The sequence below is a fragment of the Salvelinus alpinus genome, chromosome 1, assembly GCF_045679555.1.
Source record: "Salvelinus alpinus chromosome 1, SLU_Salpinus.1, whole genome shotgun sequence".
NCBI classification, from domain to species: domain Eukaryota; kingdom Metazoa; phylum Chordata; class Actinopteri; order Salmoniformes; family Salmonidae; genus Salvelinus; species Salvelinus alpinus.
In genome coordinates, this window is record NC_092086.1 from 31824384 (window position 1) to 31848797 (window position 24414).

Genomic DNA, 24414 nt, shown 5'->3' on the forward strand with positions numbered 1-24414 from the left:
GGAAACAATAGGAGGCAGCCACTTCAGACTATTGAGGTGCACCCTTGCTCTCTCACATTGTGCGTGATTAGTCCAAAGCCCCCCTTCCTGCAGAAAGAGCCATTTCAAATGTATTTCAACAGGGCCCTATAGCCTCACCCAGGCAGAAATAAACAGACTCAGGTTTATTCAAATGTATCTGATCATTAAAATAGACAGTTTCATTGCCCCCATTTTTTTCTAGGCTGTGCCAATCACATGTCTGTGTATCTGTTATCGAGCCGTCCCCATTTCCCACCTTGAGGCTGGCATTGGAGCGCGGGTGTTCCAGGTCGTTGAACCTCCAGGCCTCTGCGCCAGGCGTCTCAGACCTGGCCTGGAGGTCAGGGGTCAGAACTGACATGGGGAAGACACCCAGAGACATGGGACGCTCTTTCCTAGAGAGACAGAAGAGGAAGAGGGTCAGTCAGATTATACAGTGTGAGGGACATGTTTAGCATGACTGGCTACACTAACTACACTATAAATATATCTGGCCATTCGTATTGACAACGTTTAAAAAACATTCTGATGAGCTAGTTAAAAAGCTAAGACTTAAAGTGGGCTTATTTTTTAGAAACAGATCTTGCCTCTCCCTAAACAGTAGGAAGCAGATTGTACAGTCAACTTTACTGCCAGTTGTTGACTATGGTGACACCATTTACCAGAATGCAGCAGCCACTACTCTGCCAAAATAAAGGAAACACCAACATAAAGTGTCTTAATAAAGTGTTGGGCCACCATGAGCCAGAACAGCTTCACTGCACCTTGGCATTGAGTCTACAAGTGTCTGGAACTCTATTGGAAGGATGTGACACCATTCTACCACAGTAAATTCTTGTTGATGGTGGTGGAAAATGCTCTCAGGCGCCGCTTCAGAACCTCCCAGAAGCAGTGGTGGGAAAAGTACTCAATTCTCATACTAAAAACACCTTCATAGAAAACCACTCAAGTAAAAGTCACCCAGTAAAATATTACTTGAATAAAAGACAAAGTATTTGGTTTTAAATATACTTGAGTATCAAAAGTAAATGTAGTTGCTAAAATATACTGTAGTATCAAAAGTAAAAGTACAAATAATAATAAAAAATCCTTATAATAAGGAAATCAGACAGCACAATTTTCTTGTTTTTTTTATTCACGGATAGCCAGAGTCACACTCCAACACTCTGACATCATTACAAACAAAGCATGTGTGAGTCCGCCAGATCAGAGGCAGTAGGGATGACCAGGGATGTTCTCCTGATAAGTGTGCGAATTGGACAATTTTCTGTCCTGCAAAGCATTCAAAATGTAACGAGTACTTTTGAGTGTCAGGAAAAATGTATGGAGTAAAAAGGACATAATATTCTTTAGGAATGTAGTGAAGTAAAAGTACATCACCGGGGCCAAGCTTCCTGCCATCCAGGACCTCTATACCAGGCAGTGTCAGAGGAAGGCCATAAAAATTGTCAAAGACTCCAGCCACCCTAGTCATAGACTGTTCTCTCTGCTACCACACAGCAAGCGGTACCGGAGCGCCAAGTCTAGGTCCAAGAGGCTTCTAAACAACTTCTACCCCCCAAGCCATAAGACTCCTGAACAGCTATTCAAATGGCTACCCAGACTATTTGCAAATGGCTACCCCCCCCCCATCTACTCTGCTGCTACTCTCTGTTATTATCTATGCATAGTCACTTTAATAACTCTACCTACATGTACATATTACCTTAATTACCTCGACACCAGTGCCCCCGCACATTGACTATGTACCGGTACCCCCTGTATATATCCTCCACATTGACTCTGTACCGGTACCCCCTGTATATAGCCTCCACATTGACTCTGTACCGGTACCCCCTGTATATAGCCTCCACATTGACTCTGTACCGGTACCCCCTGTATATAGCCTCCACATTGACTCTGTACCGGTACCCCCTGTATATAGCCTCCACATTGACTCTGTACCGGTACCCCCTGTATATAGCCTCCACATTGACTCTGTACCGGTACCCCCTGTATGTAGCCTCCACATTGACTCTGTACCGGTACCCCCTGTATATAGCCTCCACATTGACTCTGTACCGGTACCCCCTGTATATAGCCTCCACATTGACTCTGTACCGGTACCCCCTGTATATAGCCTCCACATTGACTCTGTACCGGTACCCCCTGTATATAGCCTCCACATTGACTCTGTACCGGTACCCCCTGTATATAGCCTCCACATTGACTCTGTACCGTTACCCCCTGTATATAGCCTCCACATTGACTCTGTACCGGTACCCCCTGTATATAGCCTCCACATTGACTCTGTACCGGTACCCCCTGTATGTAGCCCCCACATTGACTCTGTACCATTACCCCCTGTATATAGCCTCCACATTGACTCTGTACCGGTACCCCCTGTATATAGCCTCCACATTGACTCTGTACCGGTACCCCCTGTATGTAGCCCCCACATTGACTCTGTACCATTACCCCCTGTATATAGCCTCCACATTGACTCTGTACCGGTACCCCCTGTATATAGCCTCCACATTGTTATTTACTGCTGCTCTTACCTCTTACTTTTTGGGGGGGTATTTTATTAAAACTGCATTGTTGGTTAACTTCTCTGATCTACGGATCCCGCATACGGGTTTGAATTCGACAACATACGGTGATCGCCACAAATAGTCATATTAAACATTCCTGAAAATACAAGTGTCTCACATGGTTCAAAATCCTAGAATCTTGCTAATCCAACTGCGTTGTCAGATTTAAAAAAGGATTTACTGCGAAAGAATACGATGCGATTATCTGAGCACAAAGCCCCATACCAAACTACTTTTTCAACCAGCACTGGCGTAACAGAATCACAGATTGCAATGAAATAAATCATTTACCTTTGAAGATCTTGCTCTGTTTGCAATCCCAAGGCTCATTGTTACACAATGAATGGTCTTTTGTTCGGTTAAATCCATTTTTATAGCCTAACACGAAACATTTTGTGAACGCTTATCTCGTTGAATTTCGTGTCATTAAATTTTTGACGAAACATTCGATGTAAATACACAGACTAAACCTGACTTTATCCAGTCATGTTTGGTTTCCTTGCAATCAACTGTTTGTTTGTAACACAACCAAACTTGATGGGTCATTTCGCGGGACGTATTGACCCGAAAAAAAACGATTGGAAGACAAGTAACGACCTCATTGTGCACCAATTATATGACCGCTGTTTCGTTGATTGACTGTATTTTAACCCAATGACCACTGATCGTCTTGAAATCTATCTGGGTAGATAGCCAATGAGCAGAGGTAAACGGCAATATCTAATGTTTGTGTTTTGGAAGACCAACCCATGTAGTGCACTCCGGCGTAAAGATCATCATTCGCCATTGAAGTTTCATACTGGAAGTAGCCAAACTCATTACGCACAGCACTGTTTCGGTAACAAGCATCTTCAGATGTTTATATATCGAAAATCATGGCGAATAAGTCAGGGAAAGCTAAATCTAAGACTAGATATACGAATGTAGACAAAATTATAGAGGAAATTGATTGTGAAAGTGAAACATATGCTTTTGGAAGACGACTCAGTTAGCGACAATTACTCAAATGGAAGCATATTTTTTGAACGGAGAGGACATTGTTTTGGACTGGTAAGTTCTTCTCATGCTAATGCCGTTGTTTGAAATTAATAATATAAAATATTATTTGTGATTGTTTTTACATTTTAGTTTCAATATATAAAAATGTAATGAAATATGTAAAGTACACATTGGCTATGCTTCCTCAACTCAGTCTACATATTATGGATTAGAGGGAGCATGGTCGAGATGCGTGTGTCTGCTGCCAACGTGTCCATCCCCCTCTGAAGCTGGTTCATCCAGCTGGACCCCTGCTGTCTCTGGTTCCACACCTCCCGGGCCATCTAGAGGTAAACTGCTCATATTTACTCTTGAGGGCTATATTATTTGATTTGATAGAGGACTGAGGGTCTTCCAAATATTGAAAGTGTGTAAATAGTTACCCATGTTATTTTGTAAATGTATATATTTTTTCCCCCATTTTTTTTCTCTCCATTTTTTGGGGGGGTGTGTTAGAATACCATTTTGGTATTTTGTATGTAGTTATTTGTTTCAAAATGTATACCTTCACCAATTTGGCCACTTGGGTACATTTGGGCTACTTGTGTGGGACACCTGGGTGACTTCATGATAAATGTCATGTAGCACACTCATTTTGGAAGTTATCATTCTGAAACTTTGCACAAGTACTGTTGCCCTCTTATGTTTTTCACTGAAATTGTCCCCATATTCATATCTGAATGTTTGTTTTATCTTGTTCATTTTAAAGATGATGATACAAAAATTAAAAAGAAAAAACGTATGGTTTTTTCATTGTATTATCTAAACCAGATCTATTGTGTTATATTCTCATACATTCAATTCACATTTACACAAACTTCAGAGTGTTTCTTTCAAATGGTACCAAGAATATGCATATCCTTGCTCCTGGGCCTGAGCTAGAGGCAGTTAGATTTGGGTATGTCTTCAGGCGGAAATTGAAAGAAGGAGGGGGGTAGTTATAAGAGGTTTTAGGGGCTTGTAAGAAAGCATTTCACTGTTAGGTCTACACCTGTTGTATTCTGCACATGTGACTAATTTGATTTGATAAGTTGTCAAAAATATTAATAGTAAAGTACAGATACCAAAAAAATGACTTCAGTAGTACTTTAATGTATTTTTATTTAAGTTATTTTTCATGCTCATCAACTCTGTCTCCCGAGTGGCGCAGCAGTCTAAGGAACTGCATCTCTGTGCAATAAGTATCACTACAGTCCCTGGTTTGAATCCAGGCTGTATCACATCAGGCCGTGATTGGGTGTCCCATATGGCAGTGCACAATTGGCCCAGTGTTGCCCGGGGTAGGCCGTCATTGTAAATAACAATTTGTTCTTAACTGACTTGCCTTGTTAAATAAAGGTAAAAAAAAAAAAATTTAAGTTAAAGAATCAAACCACTTATCCCCTGTGGATGGGGGCATTGTCATCCTATGGGGGCATAGCCATGGTAGCCAAAATAATGGCCTGCACAGAATATTTATTTATGCATGATGGGATGTTAATTTCTTAATTATCATCTCAGGAAACAGACCAGTGTGGAAGTACCTGTTTTCAATAGACTTTGTACCCTCATTTAATCAAATGTTTCCATTATTTTGGCAGTTACCTGTATAACACCAAGACTTACCTGACTCTGCCCACCATTCCAGAGTCTGAAGTCTCTACTACACTCATATGGTGGAGCTTGATCCTCTCTACATGCTCCATGTAGTTATGGATCATCTGTAATGGGCAGAACAGAGAGGTTAGTTCTACATGCTCCATGTAGTTATGGATCATCTGTAATGGACAGAACAGACAGGTTAGTTCTACATGCTCCATGTAGTTATGGATCATCTGTAATGGACAGAACAGAGAGGTTAGTTCTACATGCTCCATGTAGTTATGGATCATCTGTAATGGGCAGAACAGAGAGGTTAGTTCTACATGCTCCATGTAGTTATGGATCATCTGTAATGGACAGAACAGAGAGGTGAGTTCTACATGCTCTGTGTTGTTATGGATCATCTGTAATGGACATAACAGAGAGGTTAGTTCTACATGCTCTGTGTTGTTATGGATCATCTGTAATGGACAGAACAGACTGGTTAGTTCTACATGCTCCGTGTAGTTATGGATCATCTGTAATGGACATAACAGAGAGGTTAGTTCTACATGCTCCATGTAGTTATGGATCATCTGTAATGGACAGAACAGACTGGTTAGTTCTACATGCTCCGTGTAGTTATGGATCATATGTAATGGACAGAACAGACTGGTTAGTTCTACATGCTCCATGTGGTTATGGATCATCTGTAATGGACAGAACAGAGCGGTTAGTTCTACATGCTCCATGTGGTTATGGATCATCTGTAATGGACAGAACAGACTGGTTCATTCTACATGCTCCGTGTAGTTATGGATCATATGTAATGGGCAGAACAGAGCGGTTAGTTCTACATGCTCCATGTAGTTATGGATCATCTGTAATGGACAGAACAGACTGGTTAGTTCTACATGCTCCATGTAGTTATGGATCATCTGTAATGGACAGAACAGACTGGTTAGTTCTACATGCTCCATGTAGTTATGGATCATCTGTAATGGACAGAACAGACTGGTTAGTTCTACATGCTCCATGTGGTTATGGATCATCTGTAATGGACAGAACAGACTGGTTCATTCTACATGCTCCGTGTAGTTATGGATCATATGTAATGGGCAGAACAGAGCGGTTAGTTCTACATGCTCCATGTAGTTATGGATCATCTGTAATGGACAGAACAGACTGGTTAGTTCTACATGCTCCATGTAGTTATGGATCATCTGTAATGGACAGAACAGACTGGTTAGTTCTACATGCTCCATGTAGTTATGGATCATATGTAATGGACAGAACAGACTGGTTAGTTCTACATGCTCCGTGTAGTTATGGATCATCTGTAATGGACAGAACAGACTGGTTAGTTCTACATGCTCCATGTAGTTATGGATCATCTGTAATGGACAGAACAGACTGGTTAGTTCTACATGCTCCATGTAGTTATGGATCATCTGTAATGGACAGAACAGACAGGTTAGTTCTACATGCTCCATGTAGTTATGGATCATCTGTAATGGACAGAACAGACTGGTTAGTTCTACATGCTCCATGTGGTTATGGATCATCTGTAATGGACAGAACAGACAGGTTAGTTCTACATGCTCTGTGTTGTTGTGGATCATCTGTATTGGACAGAACAGAGAGGTTAGTTTTACTTTTGGTACTTGAAATCTTATTCTTAGGAAAACAGTACAGATAGGAAGAGGTCCCTCTTTTCTCCCTTTTCTCTCTCTCTCTCTCTCTTTACCTCTGTGTGTCTTTGATGGAGTGAGTTGAACTCCTTCTTCAGCTCAGACTCTCGCTCTTCCATCCTGCCGACTGAAGGAGAAGAGAAGAAAGAACATCAGTCAGACAGTCAGTCAGATTATCAATTTGTCAGACAGTCAGTCAGTCAGATTATCAGTTTGTCAGACAGTCAGTCAGTCAGATTATCAATTTGTCTGTCAGACAGTCAGTCAGTCAGATTATCAATTTGTCAGACAGACAGACAGACAGACAGACAGACAGACAGACAGACAGACAGTCAGTCAGATTATCAGTTTGTCAGACAGACAGACAGTCAGTCAGATTATCAGCTTGTCAGACAGTCAGTCAGTCAGTCAGATGATCAGTTTGTCAGACAGTCAGTCAGATGATCAGTTTGTCAGACCGTCAGTCAGTCAGATGATGAGTTTGTCAGAAAGACAGTCTATCAGATGATCAGTTTGTCAAACAGACAGTCTATCAGATGATCAGTTTGTCAGACAGTCAGTCAGATGATCAGTTTGTCAGACAGTCAGTCAGTCAGATAATCAGTTTGTCAGACAGTCAGTCAGATTATCAGTTTGTCAGACAGACAGTCTATCAGATGATCAGTTTGTCAGACAGTCAGCTGATTAGTTTGTCAGACAGTCTATCAGGTGATCAGTTTGTCAGACAGTCTATCAGATGATCAGTTTGTCAAACAGACAGTCAATCAGATGATCAGTTTGTCAGACAGTCAGCTGATTAGTTTGTCAGACAGACAGTCAGTCAGATGATCAGTTTGTCAGACAGTCAGTCAATCAGATGATCCGTTTGTCAGACAGACAGTCTATCAGATGATCAGTTTGTCAAACAGACAGTCTATCAGATGATCAGTTTGTCAGACAGTCAGCTGATTAGTTTGTCAGACAGACAGTCAGTCAGATGTTCAGTTTGTCAGACAGACAGTCAGTCACATGATCAGTTTGTCAGACAGACAGTCAATCAGATGATCAGTTTGTCAGACAGACAGTCAGATGATTAGTTTGTCAGACAGACAGTCAGTCAGATGTTCAGTTTGTCAGACAGACAGTCAGTCACATGATCAGTTTGTCAGACAGACAGTCAATCAGATGATCAGTTTGTCAGACAGATAGTCAGATGATTAGTTTGTCAGACAGACAGTCAATCAGATGATCAGTTTGTCAGACAGTCAGTCAGTCAGATGATCAGTTTGTCAGACAGTCAGTCAGTCGATCAGTTTGTCAGACAGACAGTTAGTCAGATGATCAGTTAGTCAGACAGACAGTCTATCAGATGATCAGTTTGTCAAACAGATAGTCAGATGATTAGTTTGTCAGACAGACAGTCAATCAGATGATCAGTTTGCCAGACAGTCAGTCAGTCAGATGATCAGTTTGTCAGACAGTCAGTCAGTCGATCAGTTTGTCAGACAGACAGTTAGTCAGATGATCAGTTAGTCAGACAGACAGTCTATCAGATGATCAGTTTGTCAAACAGACAGTCAATCAGATGATCAGTTTGTCAGACAGACAGTCAGATGATTAGTGTGTCAGACAGACAGTCAGATGATTAGTGTGTCAGACAGACAGTCAGTCAGTCTGACTGACATCATCAGTCTTATCCAACGCCAGTCTAGTCAGCTGTTAAATGAGTAGCTGTTCTTATAAGGAAACACACAGACACAGAGGCTAACCAATGGGAATCATCAGTAACACCATATTGTGACAAAAGGTAAAGCTTCAACGACCACACAAATAGAACTGCTCTGATTTGAACTGCCCACATTTCAACATCAATTGAAAGCAGCCCAAGACGGAAAGATGTGGGACCAACTGTACTCTACTCCCTGTAATGACAATGATCTGCCACTAGGTGTCCTCGCTTCAACAGTAATAAGCCATCAGACACTAGACTGATGTGTGACGCCAATGGGGCGGGGAACTCACAGCACTGAGAGAGGAGGTAATCTCTCTCAAATGATTTTAAATGGGCCAGATTTAAGAGGTGACAAAAACCCCTAATCCTCCCATTAGTCTGTCTGGTTTAGCCTAAAACCTGGCATTGAGCAGCACAACAGCCGGAGCACAGCACAGGGATACTATCAATTACACTGACATTAACACTCTTCAAACGCTGCTGGGACACTGGGGTACTGTTTGAATTGAAAATACTGCTGTGATGTTATGGTAATGTTTGAATTGAAAATGCCATGACTATTCTAGAGGGATTCTGTGTTTGTTTCTGATGTGAAAGAAAAACAAGGGCGGGGTAACTTCATGTGATGAATTGATATGTGCTGTTGATGTATACTGATCAAACAGAGCATCTCCACTCTGTGTCTAGATCAAACAGAGCATCTCCACTCTGTGTCTAGATCAAACAGAGCATCTCCACTCTGTGTCTAGATCAAACAGAGCATCTCCACTCTGTGTCTAGATCAAACAGAGCATCTCCACTCTGTGTCTAGATCAAACAGAGCGTCTCCACTCTGTGTCTAGATCAAACAGAGCGTCTCCACTCTGTGTCTAGATCAAACAGAGCGTCTCCACTCTGTGTCTAGATGAAAAAGAGCGTCTCCACTCTGTGTCTAGATCAAACAGAGCGTCTCCACTCTGTGTCTAGATCAAACAGAGCATCTCCACTCTGTGTCTAGATCAAACAGAGCATCTCCACTCTGTGTCTAGATCAAACAGAGCATCTCCACTCTGTGTCTAGATCAAACAGAGCATCTCCACTCTGTGTCTAGATCAAACAGAGCATCTCCACTCTGTGTCTAGATCAAACAGAGCATCTCCACTCTGTGTCTAGATCAAACAGAGCATCTCCACTCTGTGTCTAGATCAAACAGAGCATCTCCACTCTGTGTCTAGATGAAAAAGAGCATCTCCACTCTGTGTCTAGATGAAACAGAGCATCTCCACTCTGTGTCTAGATCAAACAGAGCGTCTCCACTGTGTCTAGATGAAAAAGAGCATCTCCACTCTGTGTCTAGATGAAAAAGAGCATCTCCACTCTGTGTCTAGATCAAACAGAGCATCTCCACTCTGTGTCTAGATCAAACAGAGCATCTCCACTCTGTGTCTAGATGAAAAAGAGCATCTCCACTCTGTGTCTAGATGAAAAAGAGCATCTCCACTCTGTGTCTAGATGAAAAAGAGCATCTCCACTCTGTGTCTAGATGAAAAAGAGCATCTCCACTCTGTGTCTAGATCAAACAGAGCATCTCCACTCTGTGTCTAGATCAAACAGAGCGTCTCCACTGTGTCTAGATGAAAAAGAGCATCTCCACTCTGTGTCTAGATGAAAAAGAGCATCTCCACTCTGTGTCTAGATGAAAAAGAGCATCTCCACTCTGTGTCTAGATGAAAAAGAGCATCTCCACTCTGTGTCTAGATCAAACAGAGCATCTCCACTCTGTGTCTAGATGAAAAAGAGCATCTCCACTCTGTGTCTAGATGAAAAAGAGCATCTCCACTCTGTGTCTAGATCAAACAGAGCATCTCCACTCTGTGTCTAGATCAAACAGAGCATCTCCACTCTGTGTCTAGATCAAACAGAGCATCTCCACTCTGTGTCTAGATCAAACAGAGCATCTCCACTCTGTGTCTAGATCAAACAGAGCATCTCCACTCTGTGTCTAGATCAAACAGAGCATCTCCACTCTGTGTCTAGATCAAACAGAGCATCTCCACTCTGTGTCTAGATCAAACAGAGCATCTCCACTCTGTGTCTAGATCAAACAGAGCATCTCCACTCTGTGTCTAGATCAAACAGAGCATCTCCACTCTGTGTCTAGATCAAACAGAGCATCTCCACTCTGTGTCTAGATCAAACAGAGCATCTCCACTCTGTGTCTAGATCAAACAGAGCATCTCCACTCTGTGTCTAGATGAAAAAGAGCATCTCCACTCTGTGTCTAGATGAAACAGAGCATCTCCACTCTGTGTCTAGATCAAACAGAGCGTCTCCACTGTGTCTAGATGAAAAAGAGCATCTCCACTCTGTGTCTAGATGAAAAAGAGCATCTCCACTCTGTGTCTAGATCAAACAGAGCATCTCCACTCTGTGTCTAGATCAAACAGAGCGTCTCCACTGTGTCTAGATGAAAAAGAGCATCTCCACTCTGTGTCTAGATGAAAAAGAGCATCTCCACTCTGTGTCTAGATGAAAAAGAGCATCTCCACTCTGTGTCTAGATGAAAAAGAGCATCTCCACTCTGTGTCTAGATCAAACAGAGCATCTCCACTCTGTGTCTAGATGAAAAAGAGCATCTCCACTCTGTGTCTAGATGAAAAAGAGCATCTCCACTCTGTGTCTAGATCAAACAGAGCATCTCCACTCTGTGTCTAGATCAAACAGAGCATCTCCACTCTGTGTCTAGATCAAACAGAGCATCTCCACTCTGTGTCTAGATCAAACAGAGCATCTCCACTCTGTGTCTAGATCAAACAGAGCATCTCCACTCTGTGTCTAGATCAAACAGAGCATCTCCACTCTGTGTCTAGATCAAACAGAGCATCTCCACTCTGTGTCTAGATCAAACAGAGCATCTCCACTCTGTGTATAGATCAAACAGAGCATCTCCACTCTGTGTCTAGATCAAACAGAGCATCTCCACTCTGTGTCTAGATCAAACAGAGCATCTCCACTCTGTGTCTAGATCAAACAGAGCATCTCCACTCTGTGTCTAGATCAAACAGAGCATCTCCACTCTGTGTCTAGATCAAACAGAGCATCTCCACTCTGTGTCTAGATCAAACAGAGCATCTCCACTCTGTGTCTAGATCAAACAGAGTTGAAGCGGCTATGAGGTTTTCGTGGTGATGTTCTGGTACAGGGATAACCCTAGAATAATCTGTAAAGTCAGATAATTGCGTACTGGGAGAATGATATAACATGGGAACATGGCACCACTACAACAAGGTCAACAGTACCATTTCCATGATGTAGCCTACTGGCACTAGGAACGCATGTCACACAAGGCTGTGGTAGTGGGCCATTTATGATGATGTCATCGGACTGGCAGTGCAGTCCAGTAGTGGGTGCAGCGTGTCGTTATTCATGGGTCTTCATTACAGTATGATCAGTTCCTCTTTGGTGGATGAATTCCCTTTGATCAGCATGGCAGGGACCAATGAATTCATTCTATCTGACTGTAGATTACATGATAAGGGCCGCATCCCCATCTCCCTAATTAACATCATCTCCATGTGGTGTTATTGATATTATATCAAGCCATTACACATCTCCTGAATGAGGGACCACTACTCCACATCACATAGAGGAGGACAGGTTGTTCTGACTCCGGATTAGTTAGGTAGGTAGGTAGGTCTGTCTCCCTGTTTTAGGGCTAATTAGCCAGAGCCATATACTGTATGTGCTATACAACTGCACCCATATACCATGTATACTGTACATGTCTAGCCTGGTGCCTAACCGTCACCACATATGGATGGATTGATTCATCACGTTTTTTAAGAATCAGTGCAGTGTATTACATTAACATGCACATTGTGGTGGAAATACTTCCCAGCCATTCATACGAACCACAGTGACTGTGGCCAGCTATGGGAGGGGCCTTTCTCTCTGCCTGCCCTACAGGCATCCGCAGGACAGCTATGCGGTCCTTCTCTGAGGAGTGGCGAGAGTGGGTATGATGTAGACCGAGTTAGTGTGTTTAGAACGTTGGCTCACTCTGTTGGGTGGACTGGGTGAGAGGAAGAACTGCATCTACGCAATATTCTGTTTCTTTTGACAAAAGACAATGAACGCCATTGTCAAAGAAACCAAGAGTTGTGTGTGTAGATCAGGGTTGGGGTCAATTCCATTTTAATTCCAGGCAATTCAGAAAGTAAACCAAAATCCAATTTTCATAACTGAAAAGCATTGAAAATAATTGAAATTTCAGTGTACTTCCAGAATTTACTGGAATTGACCACAACCCTGCTGCAGATACACACCATGTCTAAACAGCAGTCTAGTGTAGCATTGTCCTGCAAAGTAACCACGGATCTGAAAGTCCACTCATCTTCTCCTTTCATACAAGCTTCCCAATTGAAGTAGGAGGGCAAGTAAGAGAAGATGCCTGCTGTTCAAGACTATCCACAGAGTAGCTTGTGGGCTACTCTACACAGAGTAGCTGTGGACTACTCTACACAGAGTAGCTGTGGACTACTCTACACAGAGTAGCTGTGGACTACTCTACACAGAGTAGCTGTGGACTACTCTACACAGAGTAGCTGTGGACTCTGCCCTGGTTGGAGAACGCCTGTCTGGAACAGCATAATGACCCATGAATTATTCACCACAGACTGGGAGTGGCAGCAGCCAGGGCAGCGTGCTCTACAGATTGTTAACTACACGGATGGGACTCGTGACTGTTTATACACACAGGGCGTGTGCCGTTACAATCTGCATTTCCCAGTCCTGGATTGCCAGTCTGTTTCTGCTTTAGCAATTGTTTAGCATGACAACAATAAAGGAAATGGCTGAAGCAGGAACTGGCAGTCAGATTGGCATTTTCCTAAGACTGAAGAACAACAGCAGTATGTCAGTTTATGAAGCTGTGGTTCTCTCCTCCTCAATACGTCATTGCTAACAGAGGTTTGAGCTATCACATCAGACTGTGGATGCTTGTGTTCCCTAAAAGATGTGGTGCCTGGCTGCCACTTAAAGAGGATGGGAGTAACAGTAATCCTGTAATCCCATTACTGTTACCCAAAAAGAGTGTGAATGAGTGTGTGTGTGTGTGTGTGTGTGTGTGTGTGTGTGTGTGTGTGTGTGGAAATACATTTGCACTGGGCTCCATGGAGATGCTATATATGGACTGCTGTGTGCAAAATGGTAGGCATACCAATGATGTGAAATGCATGTATGTAGGTGTGTGGGTGGGTGGGTAATGTATGTGTGGATTCAGTGTGAGAGGGAAAGAGGAGAAAGAGGAGAACCACCTCCTCGCCCCTACCAAATCACTCCGTTGTCACGTGTTGCTGATGAAACTCTGAGGGTGACTTCCAGAGAGTGGCGAGGGGATCAATAAACCCATCATCGTCAGGACACACTCCTGACTTGAATGATGCAATTCATGTTCCACTTTTAAATAATAAAACAAGCATGAATTTCAAATGAACAAATCCACCCTGTCGTTTTACAAAATCTAAACCTCAGCAACAGTTAAACATTTAATTTGGGAGGTATTTCATCTTTTACATGTGTCAAGTCTCGACATTAGACATAAACAAATGCATAAGGCACGTCTCTCCATTCTTTTGTGTGAAATTGGGCAAACTCAAAAATAACACAGTGCTTTATGGGATTGAACTTTGCTATGGAGCAGGCAGTGTTGCAGGCTCAGTCGAAGTGCCTACCGGAGGGGCTAATAAGCCCCTACACACCCTCGATAGTTTTCACTCACTCGGCTTTGGGACACTTGTGCAAATGGCGGAGGTGCGTGTGAACGTGCAAGTGGAGGGTAAGGGGTTGATTTGGGATTCAGCCTGTGTGTGTGTGTGTGTGTGTGTGTGTGTGTGTGTAAACTTACTTTGGTCTGCGTAGTTCTTGATCTTGAGTTCCAGCTGGCGGGAGTGGGACTCCATTCTGCCCACATGGTTCTGAAGGTCCTTCTTCTCCTGCTCCTGACTGTCCTCAAACTCCATGAACTTCTGCTCAGAGACACACAGAGGACTCTCAGTAACTCTCTCTTCTCGTCAGTAACATATATACACACACACACACCACTCTCTCACACCACACACACACACCACACATTGCGTAATACAGTTTAAAAGAGACACTGCGAATATAGAAAGCAGAATTATTATTTGACCAAATACAGGACCCCCCTGTACGTTATGCAGAGGGGTACATGTGTATCTACTGCCACAACATAGTCTAGACTACACTCTAAGAAGCAGGGATGTCTACTACTACGTTACACTCCCACAGGATAGAGAGGATCTGGAAGTCTTCTGTTCACCCAGAAATGCAGGTCCCCTCCCCTCCCACATCCTCCTGGTGTGTCAGAGAAGTGTGTCCTGGACAGAAAGCCAGTGTGTGTGTGTGTGTGTGTGTGTGTTTCCACATCCTGCCAGCTGTAATCCTTTACTCTAGCCTGCTCTTCAGTCCTCTCCTTTCTTCTTTTCTGTTTTCACATTTATAGATGCATTGAAATTAGAGCTACCTACAGTACATCAGATAATTATATTTTTTCATCATTAAACAAAGCCATGACATTCTATACAATACATTTCTACCTGTAACGTTCAACACGGCAAGAAAGGCCGCAGCTAATCATCTGGCCACCATACTGTATTATCCAGGCCTTCTGTGCTCCTCTCCCCTAGAAGAACAATCCAGGGAGCGCAGAGCTGCTGGAAAACGTGTGGCAAGACAGCCTTTCCCCCAGCACTTCAATCTGGTGTGAATGCAGCGGCATTGAACACGTTTACCAGACAAATTCAATAGTTCACGTCATAGAAAAACATTTTGCAACAGAAAAGAAAGCAGGCATTTCTTATTGGACAAGTTGACATAGTACCTCCCCCAATTTCAGCCCGTTTACATGTTTAGTGAATAACACCCTCTCCCTGGGATTTCACATGGTAACCCCCATGCTCGCTGTGACAGGTGGATTCACTTGTCAGTCACAGTGGTCTCCTAGCTACAGCCTACAGAGCCTAATCAACCACGCCTCTCAGCAACTCTTTTTGGTTGCACCAGCACATCGTTTTTTGACTCTGCACTTGGTTTATTTCTTCGCTCAAGCTCCTCTCCAGTGTGGAATCCTGGAGCAATCTGACTCTGTGGTCGTGTTATCTAGTGGAAACCCTCCTCATGAGAGTGAACACACATTTTCATGGAAAACAAGGCATGTGTGAATAAAAGCAGTTAATAAAAGCAGTTTAGTCATCTAAAACGATCTAGAATGATCCAATCTATAGCTAGCTAGCTAGCTAACAAAATCACTAACGTTAGCTTTAGAGTAGCCTAACATTAGCTAGCTAGGTTGATGCAATCATGCAGCCAGCAACTAACATTATAATTTAGACTCACTGAATAAATGTGTTTGGCACAGGATAAAGAAGATGAAACGATCTGCTGCTGCTACCCAAGGACAATGGATACGGAAGTTCCTGGAAAGGTTAGTCAGACAGTTTGTTAGTCCAGTAATGTTCATTGGCATATTAATTTATTTGCACAGCTGGTGATTATTCACAAAGGTTTGTGTTGCAAATTTCCCTGTCTTAAAAGTAAAAAACCTACAAATTCCACCACAAACCAGTCTACAGACAATATGACCACACATTAGCTAGCGCATAGTGACACCTACTGATATGAACTGGTAATGCAGGTTTGGTTAGAATAGAGTGCAACAGAATGAGTAACATTCAATAAAATCTACTTCATGAAAAGGGGTATATTATTTTCTATTAAAATGTTGAAAGTAGTTGATTTAATAATTGAATATATGGATTTGACAGGCAATCAGTTCCTACAGTGAGCACCAGGGAACCAACCTATGCTGGGAAGGATGGACACAATAAAGAGGAAAGGAGAGAGGAGATGATGCATATGAGGAATCACAGCATGGAACATTCCATATCCCCATGATTCATAACACCCCTCATCGGGACTCTGGTTAATGCAGTTCAACAGTTAGTTTGCATCCCAAATGGCAACTTATTCCCTATGTAGTGCGCCAAATGGGCCCTTAGGGCTCTGGTCAAAAGTAGTGTACTATATAGGGAATAGGATGCCATTTGGGACACGGACTGCCCTGTCATCATCTCCACTCTCCACTGCAGCACTTTAGTTATCTAATGTTGCTCTTCTGAACGAGGCCCCTTGGCCTACCCAGAGATACTTCTTGAACCGATGGTTAAAATTGCATAATTTGTTTTGGAGTACTACCAGTGTCAGTTTGTGTCATCTGAAATGTTGGTGTTTCATTGACCGTCTCATGTCCCAACAAGGTGTTGTTGAAAGCAGTGTAGTGAGTCTAGGCAAGCAGAGTCTCGAAGGGTGAAATATGTTTTCACTGTCCATGGTCGAGAACATCTCAACTCAGCAAAAAAAAGAAACGTCCTCTCACTGTCAACTGTGTTCATTTTCAACAAACTTAACATGTGTAAATATTTGTATGAACATAACAAGACTCAACAATTGAGACATAAACTGAACAAGTTCCACAGACATGTGACTAACAGAAATTGAATAATGTGTCCCTGAACAAAGGGGGGGTCAAAGATTGTTTTCAATTCACATGACCAGACAATTAAAACCACAGGCCTATAGTCATAGCACAGATGAAAAGGGAAGCTGTGTATAATAAGAATATTTTGACATAGCCTACGAATAGGACCCAGAGTTTTACCTGACCAGGTCATGATCAGGAAAAACTCCAGGCCCCAGAAGAGACACAGACTAATTTTGCCACACCACTTTTGAACCGGTGGTGCCACTTCTGAGGGAGCGGCCATTGTTTGCATCCATGTAGATTCATAACATCGGTTACGGATTAAGTATTACTTGCCACATGTCTGTAAAGTGTCAGTTTATAACCACACCTTAGGGATGAATGTCGAACTGGAGTGAAACCTACTTACGCTCACTCGCATTTCTATAAACAGTCAAACAGTGTATCAATCATTTGTACAAAGGGAACTGCGTGATAAACTACTATATCATGGAGACTTTACTCCTCATAGTGGTGAGAAGATGCACATACCCAAACACCCTTTTTATTTTTACAGGTTTGTGTTTTCGATTTGAGCGATCTGTTAAATAACGACAACAGAATCAATACGTGGCAGAGTGGCCTATAAAAGCTGAAGAACACACGCACAACCAGGTACTTTTGCCTGATGAAGACCTAAGGGTGGAAACGTTGTTATAATAACATCACTTAGGAACATGAGCAGCAATGTGGCGTTTTCCTTTTCATATTTCAGAGTGGCCTATAAGACATTAGGGGAACAGATGTTGCTCTTTATTTTCTCCTAGATAAAATCCAAGAGGGTTTGACAAACCATTCCCTTGGAAACAGAGTAGGTCAATATTGAGTAAAATGGGGAAGGTTTATGGTGCAACACCAGGCCCATGAGTACGTAATAGAAGCCAAGGCACAGGGAAGTCTCTCCATCTCATTGAGCCCTGGCCATCACAAAGGATCACATGACCTGGAAATCATAACCCACACAGCCTACAATACGAAAACCTCGGTCCCCACCCCCCCTCCTCCTCATCTGCATCTTTTCTGGGGAACACAGGGCTTCCTGGGATTAAGAAACCCAAGGCGGGCTGGAGTGTGTGTGTGTGTGTGTGTGTGTGTCTCACTGTCTCTGTGTCACAGCCTGGACAGAGCGGAGGGGCCTAAAACAGCACCACACGCTGAGTGTAGAAATAGGCATTGCAATTTACAGAGAGACAGACGGTCTGAATCACATCCAATTCTCCTTCACTAAGACTCAGGGTCAGGCAGCAAAAGGTCCACCAAACACACACACACATGGACACAAACCAAAACACACACAGAAATAGGTCAAACCAGACTGGGCAGTGCAGCAAGTGAAGCCAAACTGCACTGCCCAGTCTGGTTTGACCTATTTCTGTGTTTTTTGGTTTGTGTCCGTGTGTGTGTGTTTGGTGGACCTATTGCTGCCTGGCCCTGAGTCTTAGTGAAGGAGAATTGGATGTGATTCAGACCGTCTGTCTCTCTGTAGTCCCAGTCTCGGAGTCTTGGATGAAGTTGTCTGTAACCACTGATCAAAGCTCAGTTTTGTTATTTTGACCCCAAATGGCTGAGGTAAAAATTGTGGTAGGATGAGCTGATCCTAGGTCTGCTGTAGGGGTAAGGCAACCTTTAGCTCTATGGTGATCGTTCTGCCCACTAAGGTAGGGTCATGACTGTGTATGGGCCTGGACAGATGCTCTTCTATTCCTGATGCCTATTTCTTTACCTTTACTAGAGGGAGGAGCTTAATATGTTATATTTACTAGAGGGAGGAGCTTAAGACACTATTTTTTTTATTTAACAAGGCAAGTCAGTTAAAACTTCTTATGGCTGTGGGCAGTATTGAGTAGCTTGGATGAAAAAGGTGCCCAGAGGTGCCCAGAGTAAACTGCCTCCTACTCAGTCCCAGATGCTAATATATGCATATTATTAGTAGCATTGGATAGAAAAGACTCTGAAGTTTGAATGATGTCTGTGAGTATAACAGAACTCAAATGGCAGGCAAAAACCTGAGAAAAATCCAACCAGGAAGTGGGAAATCTGAGGTTGGTCGATTTTCAACTCAGCCCCTATTGAACTTACAGTGGGATATTGGTCATTTTGCACTTCCTACGGCTTCTACTAGATGTCAACAGTCTTTAGAAACTTGTTTGATGCCTCTACTATAAAGGAGGGGGGAATGAGAGCTCTTTGAGCCAGGTACTGGCAGTGCCAAGACCTGAAAACGCGCATTCACGTGAGAGTTAGCTTGAGTTCCATTGCTTTTCTACAGACAATGGAATTGTCCGGTTGGAACATAATTGAAGATTTATGTTAAAAACATCCTAAAGATTGATTCCATACATCGTTTGACAAGTTCTACGGGCCGTGATGAAAATTTTAGACTTTTCATCTGCTTTGTTTGCTCACGTGTCATGGATTTGGATTACTGGGCGAACAACAAGGAGGTATTTAGACATAAATTATGAACTTTATCGAACAAATCAAACATTTATTGTGGAACTGGGATTCCTGGGAGTGCATTCTGATGAAGATCATCAAAGGTAAGTGAATATTTATAATGCTATTTCTGATTTATGTTGACTACAAAAGATGGTGGATATCTGTTTGGCTTGTTGTCTTGTCTTAGCGCTCTACTCAGATTATTGCATGGTGTGCTTTTTCGGGAAAGCTTTTTTGAAATCTGACACAGCGGTTGCATTAAGGAAAAGTTAATCTAAAGTTCCATGTATAATACTTGTATTTATCAACATTTATGATGAGTATTTCTGTAAATTGATGTGGCTCTCTGCAAAATCACCCGATGTTTTGGAACTCCTGAATATAACACGCCAATGTAAACTCAGATTTTTGGATATAAATATGAACTTTATCAAACAAAAAATACATGTATTGTGTAACATGAAGTCCTATGAGTGTCATTTGATGAAGATCATCAAAGGTTAGTGATTCATTTTATCTCTATTTTTGCTTTTTGTGACTCCTCTCTTTGGCTGGAAAAATGGCTGTCTTTTTCTGTGACTTGGCGGTGACCTAACATAATTTGTGGTGCTTTCGCTGTAAATCCATTTTGAAATCGGACACTGTGGTGGGGATTAACAACAAGAATACCTTTAAAAAATGGTATAAGATACTTGTATGTCTGAGAAATTTTAATTATGAGATTTCTGTTGTTTTGAATTTGACACCCTGCACTTTCACTGGCTGTTGTCATATCAGCCAGTGAAAGCGCTGTCAGCCCAAAGAAGTTAAGAACAAATTCTTACTTACAATGACAGCCTAGGAACAGTGGGTTAACTGTGTTGTTCAGGGGCAGGGATTTGATCTAGCAACCTTTCAGTTACAGGCCCAACGCTCTAACCACTAGGCTACTTGACTCTATCCACTACGCTACCTGCATCTAACCACTAGGCTTCCTGCCGCCCAGACGCATATCCAAAGCAGTTGAAACGATGCAGACTGACGGGTGGAACTGACAGAAGGAACTTTATTCTCACAGTATTATACACTCCGGATTATTTTATATCTTTACATATTTGAGTAGCAATGTCATGATTACTCAAGTAACAACTCATTCAGGATGATACAGTGAGAAAAGGTGTGATTGCAGATATAGCATGAAAGCCCTTCATACTGCAAGTACCAGTAAAACCAAGTTCTGTTTGATCTCCCCTCCTCTTCTCCACTCGCTTGTCCTGTCCTCTCAATTCTGTTCTGTCCTTTCTCACCTCATCCTCTCCTCCTCTCTCCATCCGATGAGCAGTCATGATAAACTGCTGAGTCACTAAACCTGCTGCTTCTGAGGTAGAATACAGCATCTTCTGTGTGTGTGTGTGTCCAATGTACCTTGCTCGATTAGGAATGTTTGTCTCTATAACATGAGTCCTGATTCACCCTTCTCATAAATGTAAGTGTGTAACTACTCATTCATAAACAGTTAAGGGTTTTTCCTAGACTACAATAGGTAAGTGCTGCCCACTTATGGACGCTGTATAATAGCCTGGCTGTATTTGTCTATACTCTTGTCTGATTACTGATGCTTTAGTTTAGAGCAGTGGTCACCAACCTTTACTGATGCAAGATCACTTTGAGTCTAAATGCAATCCGGGATCTACCGCTCAGATTTTGTTTTAAACCTAAACCTATGCAACATTAACCAATTAAAAACAGTTCTGTAACAATGAGGTTTGTGCAGTAGACTATAGGCCCAATACATCATCAATGCATGTTGGCTATGCTTGAATTGCCCTGCCAAAGTTGTTCTTCTCAGACCATTTTGAAATTATATTAAAACATTTTAGGTATATGATCACACTTTTAATAGAACATTTGTTGGTATTACTTGCAAGGCACTGAGCATAATCATTTGCATTTATTTACTGGGACTGATGGTCTGCATCTGATGGTCAGTCAGAGGAGGGCGCAGCGGTGAAGCTGCCTCTCACCTGACTTACTTAAAGTATGCATTAAAGTGTCTGTACTATAATAGCCGTGGCAAAAACGAATGTAGACATTGATAAATGCATTTCTATAGCTTCCAAAATGTTTTTTTTACAATTGATAAGTACCAAGATGACTGCTAGGTGGCTTAAATACAGCACCCCCTGTCAGTCATCCAGGGTTAATACACATCATTGGTCTAGACAGGGGCAAATGGCTATGAGAGCAGAACACAGGTGGGATGTTTCTGATGACATGACTGGATTTACCGCGTCAGGAAGACTGTTCTCCCAGTGTCTCTGTCTATCTTTGGAGAAGAAACAATGTACTAAAGATATTTACATGCAAAGTGATAGGAGGCTGACAGCTGTTTCTGTCAACTACAATAGCCAAGCAGGCAAACAGTCTGACAAAAAAGGATGGATGGTTGAATGTAACTGGGGGCTACGTCCTCTCATGGCAACATCAAAAGCGCACCTATAAACTTGGAGAAAAACATCTAGGTCTCGGGCATTCTGTGTGTGTTAGTGCATGATGATGAAATTGAGGCTACTGTGAATCCATCCACCATGGATGGGTAGGCTACTGTTAGCATGATGCTAAACTAATCACACAGTTACTCATCTAACTGGGGCGCAGATATTACGAACGTGGCTCTCCTTGCACAATATAAGATTATTAGCCTCGTGGGTATCCCTTGTTGACAACCTTGCACCACGTGCATGTTCTACAAAACACATAGACATCGGTAGGGATGCTTTGGTGATGAAAAACACTGGCTTGCGTGGCCTTGCAGCGAGAGGCAGCGTTTCAAATCGGCTGTCAATGTCCTCCATCTCACTCCCTCTCTCCGTCTTTCGCTGCCCGGACTCACCTCCTCTGCGTGTTTCCTCAGCGCTTTCTCCCGTTCATACTGCGTGATGAGCTGTTCGTTGTCCTCCTTTAACAGTTCTAGCTCCACTTCATGCTCCTGGTTTTCCGCGAACACCGAATCCAGGTTCTCCAGCACAGCCACGACGAGCGGCATCAGTTCTTTCACCACGTCTTCGTCGTATTTTCCTATCAGTTTCTCGAACTCGCGGTAGATGGAGTTGGCCAGGCCCGATACCCGCTCCGACATCATAGCCGATGTCCCCGGGTCGTCCTGGTACACTACTCCGTCCTCCAACTCCATTTTCTTCCCTTCCTTGAACAAATAGGTCCTGTGAATAGGATTTTCACTTACCCCGCCACTATGAATTCCGTTATTTTCTTTAAGAAAATCGAATGTGTATTCCCTTTAAAAGCTTGAATTGAAAAGACAATATCCGTGCAATAGTACCTCCCTGGAAGCGTTCGATAGACGTGGATTATTTTTTTCCTCCAGTTTCGTCTTTTCACAAGAGAGGTGCGTTCAGTTCGCTTGAACGGTTGCTACATTGAATAAGTGTTTGTACTGAATGACACGTTTTCAAAAATGTTATTGTACGTTTGCTCCCGTTTGGTGGGTGTGGCGATGAGTGGCTTGAAGCAATGAGTGACGCTTTAAAGGGCAGTGGCCATGCTGACAGAGTTCCCCAACCGTTCTTATTATACCTCAGTTTCCCCAACCCACAATCTCCCCGTTATTCAACTGGTCGTTCAGTACAGCACCGTTTCTGTTCAATTGAATGTTCCAGAACGCAAAAACTTACTGAACGCAGCCCAGCTGAGTATACCTTCACGTGATGACGTCGTATCTTTACACGGGGAATGTAGTTTTACCGAATATTTGTATCCTACAATGTTAAACCTAGGGCTAGTCATTTAGTCAAACACATCATAGTAATAACATAGTAATACGACACTATACTCGTAATAAAGGCATCTCTATTTAAATTCATGTGTCTACAAAATACTTTAAGATCCTGCTCTAATAATGATTACATTTACATTTTATTCATTTAGCAGATGCTCTTATCCAGAGCGATTTACAGTTAGTGCATTCATCTTAATTAAGATTGATAGCTATCAGTCATAGTAAAGTTTTCCTCAACAAAGTAGCTAAATAATAAATACAATATTTAAATAATATATACGAGAAATAAAATAAAATAAATAAAATGTTTCCTCAAATTATAAATTGTATTTGTAACCCACTATCTCACAAACCCAAAGACCTAAACGGCAGACTAAAACAAACAACAAAAAACAATTGGCAAAATTGTCCCACTCTAGAGGGATCATGTTTGTCAGTTATAAGCAAACAATGTGAAAGGAAAGCTATAATAAGACAGGAAGAAGTAGCCTACACTATTCAGTGGGGTTTTATGTGGCTGTATGGTAGACCCACTTGTATTATGATTCAGTGTAGGCAAGTGACTCTGGATAATGTATGCATCCCTCAGTTATCCTCAGTGTTGTAGTAGCCTACTCGAGTCCGGCCTCGGAGTCTAGGTGTCAGATACATTTTTTACTCGGTCTTGACTCGGTCTCGGACAATGAGGACTCATCATTTCTTCAAGACCAGCTGATTGAAAAACTCAATCATCAGCTCCCATTCAGTCAGCCCACAAAACCGCTTTGCCAGGCCAAATCGCCACCCTCCTTTCATGACACATTAATATCTTATCAACTATTTTCTGGTCTTCCTACTTTACTCTTAACATTACTGTTCTTTACTTTAATTGAAAAATATCCTAAAACTGTGTAGTGCTCCTCAGAATTTCCTTGATTTGCTGGTAGGGAAGAGTGAGGATCATTGTTTGAAAGTTGCTAGCTCACTATTAGTAAGGTGAGACTGGGGGAATATTTTGTATTTTTATCTATTTTAGAACTGTTTGAGTT

General features: G+C 42.3%; 1 protein-coding gene across 8 annotated transcripts in view; it reads right to left on the minus strand.

Annotated features, from left to right (window-relative positions):
- LOC139573376 (C-Jun-amino-terminal kinase-interacting protein 4-like) overlaps window positions 1-23044 on the minus strand; it is a 48069-nt gene extending 25025 nt beyond the window's left edge. For 7 of the 8 annotated variants that reach the window (XM_071396792.1, XM_071396801.1, XM_071396784.1 and 4 more), the window contains exons 1-5: window positions 22484-23043; window positions 14479-14599; window positions 6940-7010; window positions 5238-5332; window positions 278-416 (exon numbers count right to left, since the gene is read on the minus strand). In XM_071396792.1, the coding sequence (XP_071252893.1) occupies window positions 278-416; window positions 5238-5332; window positions 6940-7010; window positions 14479-14599; window positions 22484-22783 (726 nt within the window). In that variant the 5' untranslated portion in view covers window positions 22784-23043. Of the gene's footprint in view, window positions 1-277; window positions 417-5237; window positions 5333-6939; window positions 7011-14478; window positions 14600-22483 lie in introns of all 8 variants that reach the window. The other variant, XM_071396778.1, reaches the window with a different exon arrangement.
- Between the last annotated feature and the right edge of the window lie 1370 nt (window positions 23045-24414).